An 18,105-nucleotide genomic window follows, 5' to 3' on the forward strand; every position below is an offset into this window, starting at 1 on the left:
AGACATTTGCCTAAGAGAGGGCTGAGACTAAAGGCTTGGTATCGCCTGATGAGGCCTCAGCCCCCTGTGCATGACAAAGATGCAAAAAATTTATATATATATATACATACATATAACAGTGCGGCTGGGCGGCACACAAACAATATCATTGGTCAAAACACAAACGCATACACTGCATACAAGAAACACAAAGATACATCTGTAAAAGGAGAGGGCACTCAACGAGAAAATTGCACTATAAAAGTAGAATGGGTACAACATAAAAATGATAAGAATCATGATACATAGGCAACATAATACACTAAATCAGAGATTTTTCCTCATTTTTCCCCTTTCCCCTTCCCCTTCAAGCACAGAAAGAAGATATGTCCATGAACAAATATCCGCACATATACGAACAGTACAGGCATCACAAGTAAGAAAAATGGGAGATGGCAAGCGGAACATGATTAATTGCAAAAGAGACAAAATATCTATACACTACACTCCAACGGAAAAGATATTAGTGAGAAGAGTAGACAACATCACTGAACAAAAGAGCTCTCTTACAATCCTTTTTGAAGGCAGGGAACGGTTTATTGTAATTAACAGGAATGACTCTTCTATTGAGCATTTTGGTAACCTGAAAGGGTAGTGTTTGCCGGCCATAGTTTGTTCTAACTATTGGCATTCTTATTTTCGGATCTCTGATGTCGTACGGGCTTACACTCTCCGTAGGTACGTTATGCAGTCTGTTCTTATGTATCCATTGTAGCAGCTTGAAGTAGTATACCTGGTCTGCCCTCAGAATATTGTACTTACTAAAAAGTGGGTGAGTTCTTAGTTTCAGTTTATCCTCATAGTAAGTTTCGCATATGCGTAGCACTTTCTTCTGCAAAGTAATTAATTTGTTGTAATTTGAGTCAGTTGTTGTTAACGAGGTTCAACTGCATTTTCATATGCAGCTTTTCTCAGTGTAGATCAAAGTTTGCATACTCTACACCTGCTTTGTGTGAGCAGAGCAGACATTGTGTTGAGTCTATTTCAAGAAAAATGCACAGTAATGCAGAAATCATTCCTCATTGCTTATATATTCAAACAAATGTTTTCCAGGAGAGTAAGGAAACTTATAATTACATTTGAATTTTGTTGGATGCTTCCTACACTATGTTATGGTACACTACTTCGTGATTTGTAGCCAGCGTGGTGGGAGAGAGTTGCTTGTTGTCATCTGTAGTGCGACTGCACGTTTTCTTTGTCACCTCTTAGGCGGCGCCACTGCTGCCTCCGACACTAGTGCCACCACCAGTGCCTCCTGCTGCACCAGTTCCAGCTGCTACCTCTTCTGAGGGGCCTGGCAGTCCAATGGAAACTGAGCCACTTGCAGCACCAAAGGAAGACGCCACGCCCACACCTGCAGACGAGAGCAGGAATGGAACCAGTGGGAGCCCCAAACGTGTTCGCATCTTTGAAGGGGGCTTCAAGTCCAATGAGGCGTACACTTACGTGCGCGGCCGTGGGCGTGGCAAGTATGTTTGTGAAGAGTGCGGCATCCGGTGTAAGAAGCCGTCTATGCTGAAGAAGCACATCCGGACGCACACGGACCTGCGTCCCTTCTCGTGTCATCACTGTTGCTTTGCCTTCAAAACCAAGGGCAACCTGACCAAGCACATGAAGTCCAAGGCACACCACAAGAAGTGCACCGAGCTGGGGATTCTTCCTGTGCCCACCACGGTGGACGATTCTACCCAAGTGGACCCAGACACTCTTGCACGGCAGGTCAGTGATGTGTGTGCTTGTAGCTTCATTGCCATATCGTGTAGATATGCGCTGCTACGGCTGCATTTGCTTTTTTGTATGGGCCCTTTTTGGTCGTCCACCTCAGTGATATGTTTTCATTGCAGGAGCAGCAGCAGCGGGAGCGGCCTGCCTCCGAGGACGATGAAGAGGAAGAAGAGGAGGAGGAAGAGGAGGAAGACGATGATGATGAGGAGGAGGAAGAAGAGGAAGAGGAGGAGGATGATGAAGGTGCCCCCATTGGCCTGCTGGCTGTGGTGGCGCCGCCGCCGGTGCCTCAACCTATGTCCAGGTGGGTTTGGAAGGCCTGTGTGTGTGCCTGATCTTGTGGGTTGTGTCTTTGTGCCTGATTGTGTTCGTCGAGACGTCTGAAGAATCATTGGTGAGCGAATGCTTTGGCATTATTACACCAAACCTTACTGAAGTAAAAGGCATTGCCTGGATAGAATCATATTTTCCTTCACCTGCAATTATGTTTTGCGTGAGAGTGGAGAACAGTACTTCTTTAGAGCCATGTGCCATTAGCTGTCAACTTAAAGCGCATTCGGTAACTTGAAGTGTTAGCGGGCGACTTGCCAGGCAGGTTGTTTTATTAGGCAATCACAGTGTGAGAAGTGGCATATGTTGGCTGCCTCATGGACGAAAAAAACTATCTGGCAGTTTTGTTCATTTTCTCTGCCATGCTGGCATGCTCAATGATTGTTTTTGTCTCCTTTTGCAGTGGCCTGCCTCCACCAAGTGTCTCCTGCAGCATCCCAGTGATCACCTTGACTGGCCCACCCGACAGTGTATCCCCACTCATGCATCCCCCTGCTGCAGCGATGACAGCCACCTGCCAGGTTTCCGAAGAGCAGGAAGCTGCACGCAGCCTGCTGCACCTGTCTGCACATGTTCCCGACGCCTCGTGGCCCTCTGACGGAGCTCCAACAATGCCGTCCACATCGAGGGCGTCGCCCATCTCTGCTTCAGCTGGACCTACCACCAGCCTGATGGTCGGGCCAGCTGCATATGTTGGAGCTGGATCTTCCGGCAACCCCGGAACTTCCGCCGAGCTCACCCCTCCGGAACCAGGCTCTTGGCCCCAAGGTGGGCTTCCTTGGCTGAGCAGCCCTCCCGCAGGCCACAGGCCTCGCTCTTTCTCCATGGAAATGCACGAGCGGGCCGCTGGCATCGCCGAAGCCGAGCCAACCCGGCGCTACTCCATGTCGTCGCTTGGCCGGCATCCCGACGAAGGCCCCATGGACCTCAGCACGGCCAGGCAGCGACGCCTGGAGATCCTCCCGGGTGGCTTTGTCTCCGGTCACAATGTCCGGTCCTATGCCCGGGAGGGTGGGCTTCTGGGAGCGTGCCTAGAGCTCGGAGGCACCGCCCCGCCCCTTCCTCAAGGGCACATACCGGCGGCTGCTGGCACCAGCAGTGAATCAGGAGGCACCAGCAGTGGCTGCGGTGGTGGCGGTGCAGGCGAGGAAGGCCGCTGCGGCATCTGCCACAAGAGCTTCGCACGGGCCAGCCAGCTACGGATGCACGTAAACATCCACTACTTTGAGAGGCCGTTCAGGTGCGAGGCGTGTGCCGTGTCTTTTCGAACGAGGGGCCACCTGCAGAAGCACCGGCGCTCTGTGGGGCACTACAACCGGCTCAACATGAACCTGGCGTTTGGTGCACCCTCGGCCGACAACCCGCGCCCGTTCAAGTGTGCAGACTGCCAGATTGCCTTCCGCATCCATGGCCATTTGGCCAAGCACCTGCGGTCAAAGATGCATATTCTGAAGCTGGAGTGTTTGGGAAAGCTCCCCTTCGGCATGTACGCTGAGATGGAGCGCTCTGGCGTGAACCTGAATGAAATCGACACTTCGGACTGTGACAACTCTCTTGAGAGCCTTCAGGTGAAGCAGCCACTGGTTCCTGCTCTTTCCATTTTAGTGCTGATTGTTGCCACTGAGCAAGAGTACACGGGAGGGGTGGAGAGCCACCTCTGTGCAACCAATTGGTAATGTTGCACAGAGACTTGATGCCAGCAGAGACACATTGTGCTGGGGAAATTTAATGGCGCAGAGTACAAGCTTCCTGATTTGCGTTTTGCATGCGGGTGAACACTAAACATACCTTTAGGTATGCCTTTTGCACTGGAAAAAACGTAATTTTTTTCTTGTGATAAAAATTAGCATTGTCAAAGGAACAGCAAGTTGCATGAATGGTTAGCCAAAACAAGGCCTGCTGCCTAAACAAGACTTGTTGCATACAGTGAGGTTCACAAACGTGAGGTGGCTCTATTGGCGAGTTTTAACGTGATAGCATTAAAAAGCTCGTGTCGCAGAAAATCCAGTGTCATCATCGGTGTCGCCGTTGACCGTGAGCGAAAAATCCCCGAAAAATCTTCTGAGAAGCAGCCTAGAAGGCAGGTGGGTTATCTAGGTCACGTGACCTTGTAGCGGCATCACAATCTGCCCACCGGATTGTGAGCAAACTGTCTGTGGCAGGTGGCAGTTAAATTAATGATTGGTCGCTGGGAATAGCAATGTAGGTCGCACACGGCCCATCAGTGGCACCACCTGCCATCTCCGAAGCAGTGACGCATCGCTTAACCACTGCACCACTGCGCAAAAAGCGGTATGAGGACTCCCAAGGATCCATGAATGTAATGTCATCATCATCATCATCATCATCAGCCTTACTACACCCGCTGCAGGGCAAAGGCCTCTCCCATGTCTCTCCAATTAACCCTATCCTTTGCCAGCTGCATCCACCCTTTGCCTGCAAACTTCTTAATCTCATCCGCCCACCTAACCTTCTGCCGCCCCCTGCTACGCTTACTTTCTCTTGGAACCCACTCCGTTACCCTTAAGGACCAGCGGTTAATGTAATGTAGGGAATGACCAATTCTGCATATATGGAAATTAACCCACTATGCTATCGCATCATATCCTTAAGGCTGAGCTTAAGTGTCCCAATCAATTTTTTTGAAGATACTTGAAACAGCTGTGCTAGCCTTGAGAGAAACAACTAGATGGTTAAACTTGTGTGCTAGCTGTACAGGGTGTGCTTTAATGGCTGTTACCACCTTCCCATGCCCTTACGAGAGGCTCAAATGACATGTACATGCAGGTTATGGCACAGAAGTTGTACCAGGGTGGCGAGCCTGTGGCATCACCCCTGGACGCTGCCATGGACGAGATCAGCCCGCTGAGAGGCGAGGCCAGCCCACCTCAGGTCGTTGAAGGTCCGCCCCCAACCTGCTGGGAGAGTGGGGCCCTGCGGCCCTGCCCACTTTGTGGTCGCCTCCTCAAGAGCGCCAAGTCGCTGCAGGTGCACTTGCACTGTGACCATCCATCGGGGGTGGGGCTTCAGCCAGATGAAGAGGGTGGGGCTCCAGAAGTCCCGCCCCCTGCTCTCACCACACCATGGCCCTGCTCCATCTGCCAGAAAGTGTTCCCATCGCAGGCACTACTTCAGCAGGTTGGTGATTGTGCATTTTCAGGGGTGGATTTGTAGGCCACACTTTGAATGGACAATTGGTGGGGGGCTGTCCTATTTGCTTAGTGTATTTCTTGAACCTCACTTAATTGTGGAGTCAAGTGCGGTTTTCCGGTGAAAAATTTCGTCCTTAAAGGATATGCTCCCCCCAACTTTAACTGTCACTCAAAACTGACCGCCACTTCTACTTGATCATTCATGCTTTCCATTTTGATGAGGAGGAGGTTGTGATGGGAGAAAAGGCTGAGTAACATCGTGAAGCGTACAGTGGGATCAGAGGCACGCAATAAAGGACAGTTTTATTTCTGTGACATGATGTTTAAACAGACTGCTGGTGACATGATACCAAAGGGTGTCAGATTAACACACACGGTGAGAATAAATATATACAAAAGCTCTTGAAAAGAACGACAGAAAGCTTATGCTTCCTCTAGGAGTGGCATCTTTTTGTGTGTGAGAGTGTAACGCAAGAGGCGGACACCTTTCATTGCAACATTGCAAGGGGTACACACAGGTTTTGAAGAGAGAAAAAATCAAACAGTAATTTCGGTGCTCAGTCAGCTCCACTCGGGTCCACAAGTTTCATGTCATCTCATGTTCTTATGTGCTGTGTGATCTTGATTGTCTGGTGTGCAACTGGCATAGTGTATGAAAGAGAGGGAGCACCCTCAAAGCAACAGCCAAAGGGCCTTGGCTCAAGAGTGAGCAGTAATCCTTTGACCACTTGACAATTTGCTTAAAGTCCGATTCTTGTTTGAGATGTTTCCCTATTTTCCTTTCTCGTGCAGCACTTCGTGTCACATACCCAACCAAGGCCGTATGTGTGCGACCAGTGTGATGCGGGCTTCACATCGGCTCTCCTGCTGGCCAACCACGTTGCAAACAGCCACCCTGCAGCCGACAACATCCTCCCACCACGAGTGCCACTTGTCCAGAGTCCCGTCCTGTCCACCGTCTGAGCATGTTGCATCGCAAGAGCTCTGTCAGATCAGTAAGACAGCGGACTGTTGAGCAGCCATGGTTCATCCTTCACCCACAAAGTGCACGCTCAACACTAAGCTGCTGGAGTGGACGCAAGGTGGCAGTGGCAGATGGTGTCAGCCAGCACAGCAGCTCCATCCTCCGTTGATGCCGTTTGTGCTGCCCTCTCGAAGCATGAAAGTGCGGCACAGTCACCACCCTCTTTGTCATCCTCTTCATATCGTCCACGCTGCATGCACTGACAAGCCTTCAGCAGCAATCCCAAGCTCTACTGTACAGCACATTTTTGTCGTTGTGCATTGTTGTTCCTGTATGGGCGGGGCATGAAACAGGAAAGCAGTCGATGGAGTCAAAATGGAGTCAATGGTGCTGCTGTACGATAGCGTGGCGGAGGCAAAGGCAGACAGCAGAGCTCGCTTTCCTGAATGCTCCCCGGCAGGTTGCATATGCACCCTGGCACTTATCATTCACGTCGCACCCTCACCACTTCCCCGCAGCTGCCTTGCTAGCTGGGTGCTCGTCGGCAGTGCTTCTCTCTGCTGCTTCAAGGCAACTTGTGAAGCAGGTACGTGCACGACCGCAACCCTGCTCAGCATTGGTCTTTTGTCAACCGGTGGCATGTTATGGGTGATGCATCACAGATCATGTGTGACGGTTCTGCTAAGTGCCAGCAAGTCATCATAAAAGATGCGGAAGCTGTGTCGTTTTTATTCATCGCACAACTTGTCGACCACTGGACATTTGCCTTTGAGTGCAAGTGCCTCTTTGCAGTGGTGTTTTGGAGTGGTATGTCAAGGCGGTGCAAAGGTTCTTGCCCAATTGTTGGGGTCGAGTGCTTTGCAGATGAAGTGCATCAAAAGAGTTCATTCTCTGGGAGAGCTCTGTGCACAAGACTGGAAGCACTTGCGCACTTTCCTGGGGCGTTTGCCTGCAAGAGTAGCCTCTTGCTTTGTTTCTCTATGTGCTGTCAAGTGCATACTTCGCTTGTGTTGTCGGTGGGAGAAGTGCTTTTACATGTGAAATTTCGACCCCAATTTTTTCGTTAAGCACTTTGCCCAATAGCACATGTGGCCACTGTAATGTAACATGGTAATTCATGCCCACTTTCTACATTTGTTTTGTATTTTTTTTTACATGGGAAGTTTACCCAATATCTTAATGTGTTGCATCAACACGGAACTATTGCTGTAAATGAAGGACAGTGTTTTTTTTCTTTCTTTCTTTGCGGTGTGCCATTGAAGAGACTTTTTCGTCACTGCACAAGGATGTGTGGGCACGCATATTTCTTTCCGGTGTTGCCGACCAGCCCGGCCCCGTACACTTTCGGTGCAATGCGCAGACGATGCTTTGCGCCTGGACTCTCAGTTTTACACTAGTCTCTTGGTGCGGTGTGACCCCAGAGCACGGTTATGTTCTTTTAAAACCCTGTGGGCCACCACCGCCTCTATGTACACGGTGTTGTCGCGGTTTTTGTTTGTTCACTTGTTTCTCACGAGGAAAAGTTCTGTTGAGTGGAACGAAGTTTCTTTGTTGTGTGCACCCCCCATGATTTTATTTTTGCGCATGTGTCCTCTCGGACCACTACAGTTTACTGTTGTATTGATTCTGGTTATTGAAATTCACTGCATTTTCTCACTGTAAGTAGGCCCCCTTTCCTTCGCTTCAGTTGTTCCATAGTTTCACCAATCTCCACCCAGCTCTGCTCCAAACTGTGTTAAGCTGGCTTTTTAGGTAGGGAAGGCACTTATGGGTTGCTGCAGTAGATGGCATGATGCGTGGTGTGTTGAGCTCTTGCAAGTCACTGCCATTGCAGGTGCTGGGTGTTGTGCAGCGAGATGTTTTGGCTCCTATTTGATACCTTTGCAAACAGCTGCTAATGTTCATGCCTGGTTTGGTATTTTTGTGCACTGCATTGGAGGTGACGTGATTTTTACCATGTACAGCCAAGTTGCTGCACCTGCCCACCCAGCCGGGCCTTCTTACGTGTATCAGAGCGATGTTTTTCGTTTGTTTTGGCGATGAGAGTTAACTGTTCCCTCATGGTTTTCTAAGTTTGAATGCAGAGATGGCCTCTCGAGTTGTTGATGCGTGGCTGTCATTCTCGCTTCGCATACAGCACACTTTTCTTTTGTAAAGAGTACAAATTACTATGAGGTTGGTGACAAAGTGGCTTTGTTGCCTTGTTTACATTTGTTTTGTATGTTCGCTTTCATCTCCTGGCCAGAGCCCAAGGTGCAGTTTTACATGCTGCCAAGGGGAAAATGGAAAAATGGAAATGGTGCTTCGATGTGAACCCGCACAAAAGTGTACCTGTCATTGGTGCGTTGCCCTCCAGTTACCAATGGTCATCTCTCGGAGTTCACTTACTCCTAGCAGTAATCAAAATTAAGGTTTTTCTTTTTTTTTTTTTCGCTCGTATGCTGAACTAGGTGGCTTCAGCTCAGAATTTACTAATATAATGGCTGTGTGAAACCGTGTGGGTACCTGAACTTGCTCTATTTGTAAGGTCGGGTGCCAGTGCTGCAGTCGAATTGCTTCACGAACATGGCAGTCATTTTGGCAGAGTTACGTGTGTGATAACAGCACGAGCGTCATGCAAGACCAATGTTCCAAATCTGCTTTAGCACAAGTGGCAGTTATGTGTAGTATGCACGATATAATGGCTACTCGAGTATTAGCCCCTGCCTGGTTATAATACAGACACATTTGGCGCTAAGGTAACCGATGTGCGTACTGGCGAGAGTTCCATGTGCAAGCTTGGTTTTTTTCTGGTTTAAGCTTAGCATGTCTGGTTAAGTAACACACTGCATTGTCACTGAGACATATCTGCTCCAACTTTTGAGCTTTGCTTCAAAAGCATCCTCAACCCTTTTAATTCCGCACGACCTTTTAACTGCAACAATTCCTATTGCCGAATTTTCTTTTCACCACAGCCTTTCACAGCCTCTCTACTTTAGATAAGTGTCACACAGTTGAATGGAAAATTGGCGAAACAAGCAAGATGCCTATGAAAGGCCAACTAGCGTTCTTTGGTTGGAAGTCGTTAATCCCACATTTACATAGCTATAACTATAGTTTGAAGTTTAGGTATCCACCACAGGAGGTTATCAGGGCACTAGCACTCTGCTTGTGAGTGCTGGCACCAGTTGTCTATGCGCCGTGCCTTTGTGCCACACCTCAGTGGTTTTACTGCCACTGGGAAGGATTCAGCAACCTGTGGTCTCTATTCGAGACAGTGTTGTGCCAGACCTTCTTAACAAAGGTGTATGCCAAGTTTCATGCAGTTTTTATGATTAAGGAAAGCTTTGCCTTCAATAGCAGCAGGTCTATTAGAAATACATCTACTCCATATGAATGGCTGCTTTCAGAGCTCTTAACCTTGGAGAAAAAGTGGAATTATTAAAGAGGTGCGTCCATTTGTTATTCACGCTTCTGAAATTGGTGCTTTTTCTGCAACATGTGTCCAATTGAAAGTTATCTTTTCAGCTTGTAGAAAGCTGGTATTTGGAACAAACTGCTGAAAAGCTGGTTGTGTGGTCACATTTGTTGTGGTGATTTCTTACTGATTGAGAAAACTTCTACAAGTGTCACTGTGAAATGATGTTCAAAGTTGGGAGAAGCTGTTGTGAGGCAGGTTACATATTATTACACGATATGAAAGGGTCCCTTGAAGTTGCCAGTCTCTATGTGCCATATAGAATGTGAAGTACAATAACTGAGTATCGGAGCTAAATTATGTGTGTCACTAAAAAAACCACCGAGAGCGCACTATAACTTATCAAACTGCTCTTCTAAGGCTGTCTCCAAAACTGGTTAGTTTTTATTTTTAGGGGGGGTTGGAGGGGGTGGGGGTGCTCATTTTATTTTGCCTGTTGAATTTTTGTCATGTGCACCGCTTTTTTTTTTTTCTCTTTTTCATCCCAGCACATAAGGTAGTCAAGTCATACTCTCCTGCAAGTGATGTCGAGATGGCTCATACATGACTGAGGTGCGAAACAGTGCTGTTAACAGGTTCTAAGAAGACTACACAGGACATTGCAGTTTCTATCGTCTCCTTAGTCCTTGCTTATCGTGCTCTTCTGAACATCTATTGCATCAAGAAACCCTGACGTACACTCATTGCGAAAAACAGCATAGTTTTGACTGCCAGTGTGCTTAGGACTGCAAGGTTGTACACATTCATGTCTGCAACTTATCTGGCCTCATATATGCACAATGTCATTATGTCATTAGTCAAATGACTGCTTGATTTCTGAATTTAGTATTTTCTCAGCTAGTGCACGAGAGAACACTAGTTTTACCTTAGCAACTTGTGAGAACTTGAAAGTAAGACTTGTCCTTTCGTGATTGTTAATTGGGCTGACATGGCCTTTATGGGCTGAACTGCACATAGGTTTGGCATAGGAGAAGGCTAGGGCTGCTCAGCTATGGGAGACTGACAGCTTCTTGCTCAGTGAACTCACTGTGTGAAATTTGACCCTCTTGAAGCACTCTATATTACACCTGCCTCACTAATTGCAGACTGTGTATTGTTACAGTGTGATCATTTGCCAGATTGGTGCCAGGTGTACAGGTTCCTGTTCTATTTGCTTAATGAAGGAAGGAAATCATGTCTGGTGCAGTCACCACCAGTTGAATGTGGTTGTGTTTGAACTTGTTGTGTCTTGAAGTTGCTATTGTGTGTCGGTGTTGATTGAGCTACTCAACACAGAAGCAGACAGAATGCTGCAGGAAATTTTTTCACTTGTCCTGAACGGAGTGAATCCTGCAATGTACAGGTGTTGGGTGTAGTTTGAAGACGTGAGTGGATGGTGAATTTGGAATGTTGGATTTGGCAAGTGGCATTGGACCTGTAGCTTGATGGCACATGCCAGCCATTTCTTTGCCTGGTTCAGAGTGCATTAAGACATTGCATTGCTTGAGACTTGGTTGTTTTATTATTGAAATGGCTGAATTCAGGGTGGAATGAAAAGAAAGCTATCTGTGGTTTATACGAGCTGCCTGTTATTAAAATATTGCTGCACGTCCCATTTTGAGAGCTGTATGGTCGGCAGTACAGTTTATCGTGCCGTTAAACTTGCTGCATTGATCGCAGCATAAAACACTGAGCTTTGGCAGTTTGAGCATGAAAAATAGGTCTTGGAAGACACGGAACTACATGGTGAGCACGAGACTACTGGCCTGGCATCGTTTCACCCTTTACTGTTAGTGCAATCCCCGAGACCCAGAGCTAAAAAAAATGGCACATGTTTTAGCATAAATGCCTTCATGATGGTCACTTGTCTTTTTGACTCTCGTGTTTGCGGTCCCTGCTGCACGAGATAGCAGTTTTGAAAATGTGCAACAAAAAAAAAGGAGTGAGCGAACACCTGACCCACGCCACAACTAAAGCGCACTGTTATACACGGCTTTTTACACTGTCTTCACCGAGCCACATTTGTTTGTGCTACTGTAATTATATGATGCAGTCTCCCCCACCCCCAAACCTTTTTGAGTACTGTGTGGTGAGAGCATTATTTTTTTCTCATTTTCATTGTCTCAAGCTGTTATGTCATTTTTAATTGCTGTTACTTGTTGGTTATTGTTGTTTAATTTTGACACACGTGAGTGCGTTTGCCTTTGCTGGTGCAAAAAGAAATGCTTGCAAGCACGGAGTGCACAGAGAATGTTTTTTTTTTCTTTTTACTCTGCATTTGTCATGCCCACACGCTGAACTGTGAACTGACTCGGAGTTTGTGTGACGGTGACACGGCTCGCTCGAAACCGGTGATGATGACGTCGAGGTCTGTTTAGACATCAAGTTTTTGGCTTGTTATACATTTGTGGACTGCGGGTGGCCGTTGGAAGTGTGTGTGCCCCATAACGGAACAGTTTCTGTGAGTGTGTGTGTGGAGCCGGTACGGAGCTGGTTTGGTGTTGTTAGTTTCCTCGGTCCCTCCTGTGCACAAGCCGACGACCCACTTTTTGGGAGCACTCTTGCAAAAAATATTGTTGCCATGCCTCACATTGTACAGAAAGAAAAAAAAACAAAACAAAGCATTGTAAAGAGTTCCAGCGTTCCTCTTCCCCACCCCCCCCGTTGCCACTTCTCTGCCACGTTCCATGCTGAATAAGTCTTGTACATATTACGGGCTGCAATGTCGTTGATTCTCCCCTTTTGTCGTTTTTCTATTAATCTGTTATATGGCCCGAAATTCATTCAGCGGGGACTCATGTACATGTCTCTGCGTGTTGGTCCGGGGTGTGTGTGCGTGTGGGGAGCTGGTGTTTTATGTTTTCCTTTTTTTTTGGCTGTAATGTTATATAGGCTGTTAGAGTAATAGAACGACCAATAAAGACCTGTTTCTGCCTTTGGAAATCCAATGGCTCTGTCATCAGTATCGTGTCAGTTTGGTCACGTTGGCTGAACCATTGTGCCTCAAGCCATTAAGTTTAGGCCAATGTGACTAAACCAAGCCAAGCTTTGGTCACAGTAAGCCACACCTGAAATTCTACAACCACAGCTTCTAAAACAGCGTCACCACTTGGATAGAGAGTGTGGAAGACACCAATAGCCTCATTAAAGCAGTTTTTCTTATGAAAATGTCTACGAGGACAAGTACGAAAATGAGTACGATGGGTGCAGTTTAACACATCAACTGTGGCAACGATATCTGGAGACCTAATCCCTGTACGTCATGGCCCACTTACATGTTACTTAAAATTTAATGGGTACAGTGCATGGCACACGGCGTCGGAACGGCGGCGATTGGAGCGGAGCGCCCGTGTCCCACCTCGCGTGCATGTTTTGACAGTTCGCCGACAGATGGCGTGGCGATGCAGGGGGCCTTGGCTAATTAGTGCTGCCTGCGCTAGTCGCAGCACGTGTGGGCGCGTATCTTTCTTCAGTTTTGTGCATGTTGCTTTCTCGACAAGCATGCAATTGTGAGCACAATGGGCAAGAAGTGTTTCGTTCCACGTTGCACGATAAGATACAAAGGCTGTACCGAGAAACTGTCTCTTTTCCGCGCCGAAACATGAACGCTTGAATCTTTGGTGTCGAGCTATGCCAAGGAAGGATCGCATCCTCCAAGCAAACGACCACATGTGTGAAAAGCACTTCGAGCCCCATCTCGTGACTAAGGCATGGGCAGCGCAGTACAAAGGACATGTCTTGGTGAGTGCTCCACGAAACGCTTCATTGGCGAGTAATGCTGTGCCAACAATATTTCCCGGTTGCCCACTGTACCTATCGAAATCACTAAAAACAAGAAAGTGCCCCGTGGAAAGACAAGCTTTGCCTTCGTCGAAAAAACGAGTTGCATCATAAATTGACTGTAACCAGGCAGAGGCCTCATGCAGTAAAGACTGTGATGGCGTTAAAGGAAGCCCATGCCAAACATTCACAAATGCATTCGACAACGACATGGATGTGACGTAAGTCCAAACTTCTGCAGTAATGCCTCAGCCTGTTGGTCCATACTCATCACTGGAAAACCACTTTCGCAAGCTTATTCGCCAACTTGCCACGGTCGTTTCTTCCATCGTGTTCTTGGGGGGTATCATCTGCTTGACGTGGGAGAAATACGAAGCGTCGTTTTCTTCCAGATGGAGCGCACCCAGACACCCGTCAAGGTTTTACTATCAGATGCATTCCCGCCGACACGAAGCCCTGCACCTTCTTTGGTAACCACTGAAATTGTTGAAACTCAGGAAGATATGCTGGCGAAAATTGCCATGATGGGCAGGCTGGTTTTTATGGCAGATCTGGGATATGAAGGAACTTTACAACTGTAGACGATGTCAAATCTTTCTTAGAGCATGTGGACAACACAGAACTCTGTGCTAGTGGACCTAATTCTTTGGAGTACCCGCATGCTCAAACAAAGTGTGCATACCTGATATAGCATATGTCACAAATGTGCAGGTCTTTCAAACGTCCTGCGGATGCGCCAGAAAAGAACAGAAGAAAGAAAGCGCGGGCTTAATCCTGCTGCTCTGCGTCTCTTGCCTTCGTACCAAAGCAAGGACAAAGTTGCAGCTTCGCGTCGAGCAAATTACGCTCTGAAAAGAGCAAAAAATCGTGTCATCAACCGAGTGAAGAAACTGTTGGCGGAACTTGCGGAAGCTCGCCTCAACATGCAGAAAATGTCAGAAGAACTGGAGGACAACCTCTTCAAAACTAACATTCCTAGTGCTCAGCTGATGGTAGTGAAAGAGTGCGTAGCAGCAGCTAAGCTAGCTAACAAGAAAAGCCGCTGCTACACGGAGGAGTGGCTTCTAATGTGTTTGCTGCTGAATTTTGCTTGGTGTGCATGAAATGTGCGCTGGTGTCCCTTTTTGTTTATGCATCAAAAATTTTTGTTCTAAAATTTGTATTCACCGCCGGTTCTGTGTACGTCAAATAAATGGCAAGCCGCACAGCACCTTCGTGGTTTTACTGCTTACGCTTCTTTAGGTGACCTCAATTTATGTGGTTAAATGCATGGCCTTTTAAAAACCAGGCAAAGGAAATTGTTTTCCACCGCCTTATCTTGTACCTGCAAGCCTCTGCAGTTTACCTATAGACGCATTGCTTGTTCTTGCGTTGTGCACGGTTTTGCCTTCCCGTCTGGCTAAGGCAAGTGCGCTATAATACCGTGTCCACTGTTATGTAACGCACATTGCTGCAATGGCATAGGCTGTGGTAAATAATGTAAAAAGACATTGCGCGAACGCTGCAAGGTGCAGGGGATGCCGAAACTCGCGGAGCGTAAGCATTATTCATTGCAAACAATTTTCAGCCTCAGCCTTACCCAACATTCATGTCTATTGCAAATTGGGCACCGAATACGCGCGTTATTATCAATTTCTTTTCGCGTATATATCTGCTTTCATTCAGCGTCTACGTTTGAAAACTAAGGCTCCTTTGTGTGTAGCGGCATCTGTCGAGGAAAGTGCAATGTATGCACAACTTTTTGCCACCTGCACAGCCTTGGTTCGGCCACCTAGCTTGTCCTTCCACCGTGGTACAGTGTGAACGCCTGGTAAAACCAGCTTTTTTGGGTCTCCAACAGATGGCAATAGAGACCTTGTATAATATATGCAAAATGGCTCCTCGGAGGTTTGGGAATAAAACTATAAATAGAAATTAACACCAGGATCAGTTACATAAACATCCAAGGGGGTAGAAAGGAACTGAAATGAATAGAAACAGAACAGCAGTTAAAGGATGATGAAATAGGTGTATAGGCTCTGTGTGAGCCACATCTCTTGAGGAAGGGGTGGTGGGGGGGCGGGGGGGGGGGGGGGGGGGGCTGAGATCCACTATTCATCGATGGCTTCATTGGGAAAGGGTGCAACAGAAAAGCAATGGAGAAGAAGAAAGGGGCAGGTATGCTAATACATTTATTTATTTTTTTATTTAAGAATACTGTAGCCCTTACATGAGGGCCATTACAGGAGAGGAAGTGCCAAAAAGAAGCACGTATTCAGGTATCAGCAGTACAATCACAATCTCATGGTGATAAATATGGTCAAAGCGCAAGTACACAAAATACAGAAGAAAACACAGCATGCGTGAAAGTGCGAACAGAATACGGGAAATAATAACAGCATGATGAATTGTCAATTCTCACTCTCTGTGTCATTCAGTACCGAACAAGGTTCAAAATTTGACATTTTGAGCTACTACAGTGTATTCAGAAAGGCCATTCCACATATCATTACATGAGAGAATATAATAATAATAATAATAATAATAATAATAATAATAATTGGTTTTTGGGAAAGGAGATGGCGTAGTACCTGTCTCATATATCCCTGGACACCTGAATGATGCCTTAAGGGAAGGGATAAAGGAGGGAGTGAAAGAAGAAAGGAAGAGAGAGGCGCCATAGTGGATTTCTACCACCTGGGGATATTTAAGGTGCACTGACATTGCACAGCACACAGGCCCCAATAAAGCCGTGGTCGGTCAGGTTCTGGATCAGTAGCTGAGCACTCTAACCACTGAGCCACGGCAGCTTGTGAAGGAAGAGGTGATTGTGATTTTATAGGAAAGAAAAGGTGCAGGAACTGTCTCACATATCGGTGAACACCTCAACCATGCCATGAGGAAAGGGAGGAAGTTTGGAGTGAAATATTCTGAGCAGTTTGACATCTTTGAGCGCATTTTTCATTTTTTTTTCAATTGTTTCAATCAATTAATTCAACGGTTTTATAAGGCTGTATTGAGACACTGCAAATTAAACACACACTGTGTTTTAGGGGTGGATGAATACAGGTTGCTTTGTTTATTTTAATTTGATTCCTAGTCACTTGAAAAAACGATTTCAACCCTTGTTTTTCTCGTCGTGTCTAGCAGTTCCAGGTCGCAAGATTTCAACATGTCTGTTACAGAATCGGTTCTCCGATAATGCATAACAAACAAAACGGACTACGGTTCTCTGAATTTTTTCTAGTCTGTCTCGCAAATACACTTGGTGAGGGTTCCAAACGGATGAGGCATACTCCAAAACCGGGCGAATAAACGTCTTGTATGTAGTTAGCTTCAAATTTTTTGGTGCATGCTGCAATTTTTTTCTCAAATACCACAGTTTATTTAATATTGGCTTTGGAGCAGACCTCCACCATATGGGTGTGCCAGCACAGATCATGATGAATGATTACTCCTAAGTATTTGAAGCTAGGCACATTCGACATGCAGTTTTCACCAATTTTATAGTCAAAGGACAGTGCGTTTTTTTTTTCTTGTGATATGAGTAAACGTCGACTTCGAGTAACTTATTTCTATTCCCCATTTTACGTACCATTCATATAAACCTTGCAGGCATCAGTTGATTTTAATTTGGTCTGTTGCATCTGTCATGCAGGAGTAAATTAGGCAAAAAGCTTAATTTTTACAGGTGGTTCGAGAACACAAGGAATATCATTTATATAAATAAAAACAATAACAGCCTCAACACTGACCCCGGTGGAACTCCAGACAAAACTTCTAGTGAACTAGACATGCAGTTTCCAATATGGACGGATTGTACACAACCACTCAAGTAGGCTCCAATCTAGTTCACAATGTCTGAATCAACACGTGCATTCTTAAGTTTAAAAAGCAGTTGACAGTGTGGAACCTTATCAAATGCCTTGGCAAAATCTATGCAGATGACGTTAGTTTGTCCGCGGGCATCCAAAGCTAGACATAAATCATGAACCGTTTCAATCAGCTGTGAAACAGGGGACAAACCACTTTGGAATCCATGCTGTGATGAATAAAAATAGTTGTTCACCTCGAGGAAATTAATGATATGTTTTGCTACTGCATGTTCCATAACCTTGCAAATCTCAGAAGTGAGCGATATCGGACGATAGTTGCTACCTTGACTTCAACTACCGGATTCAAAAACAGGAATCAGAAGAGCGCTGTGCCGGTTTTGATGTAATGAACAGGTTTCCAAGGACTTTCGAAAGATTATTGTTAGATAAAATGATACCCATTCAGTATATCGGCGCAAAAATTCACTAGGGATCCCATCTGGTCCACTTGTTTTTTTCGTGTCAAGCTCAAGCAATAGCTGGAATATTCCCGCTTGAGTGATTTCTAAAGGGCCCACAGTGCAAGCGCCCAAATCATCGTGCTCATTAATCCTGTGATCTGTTCCTTTTTTTGTAAATACTGACTGGAAGAACTCAGCAATCTGCGTCTTTTCCGTGATCATTTCAGATCCGCTTAATTATCTGGTCTATTTATTCTTTTTTATCGCTGAAGTGCCTCCAGAATTTTTGCGGAAAAAACTTCAGAAAGCCAGGCAGTGTTTCATTAAAATACTTTTTCTTAGTTTAGTTGGCCATGCAAATTGGAAATTTCGGCTAAGTATTGTTTCTTTTTGCCAACCGTTTTATTCTACGTTTAACGCGGAT

The 18,105-nt window shown here is 46.3% G+C and overlaps 2 protein-coding genes across 3 annotated transcripts in view; both read left to right on the forward strand.

Annotated features, from left to right (window-relative positions):
- shn (zinc finger protein schnurri) overlaps window positions 1–12,605 on the forward strand; it is an 89,998-nt gene extending 77,393 nt beyond the window's left edge. For both annotated transcript variants that reach the window (XM_077632575.1, XM_077632574.1), the window contains exons 6-10: window positions 1,249–1,758; window positions 1,884–2,068; window positions 2,498–3,662; window positions 4,882–5,232; window positions 6,039–12,605. In XM_077632575.1, coding sequence (XP_077488701.1) covers window positions 1,249–1,758; window positions 1,884–2,068; window positions 2,498–3,662; window positions 4,882–5,232; window positions 6,039–6,209 — 2,382 coding nt within the window. In that variant the 3' untranslated portion in view covers window positions 6,210–12,605. The remainder of the gene's footprint in view (window positions 1–1,248; window positions 1,759–1,883; window positions 2,069–2,497; window positions 3,663–4,881; window positions 5,233–6,038) is intronic.
- LOC144099350 (small ribosomal subunit protein uS12) overlaps window positions 1–18,105 on the forward strand; it is a 247,506-nt gene that overhangs the window by 196,760 nt on the left and 32,641 nt on the right. The window lies entirely within an intron of this gene.

The sequence above is a fragment of the Amblyomma americanum genome, chromosome 7 (assembly GCF_052857255.1).
Source record: "Amblyomma americanum isolate KBUSLIRL-KWMA chromosome 7, ASM5285725v1, whole genome shotgun sequence".
Lineage (NCBI taxonomy): Eukaryota > Metazoa > Arthropoda > Arachnida > Ixodida > Ixodidae > Amblyomma > Amblyomma americanum.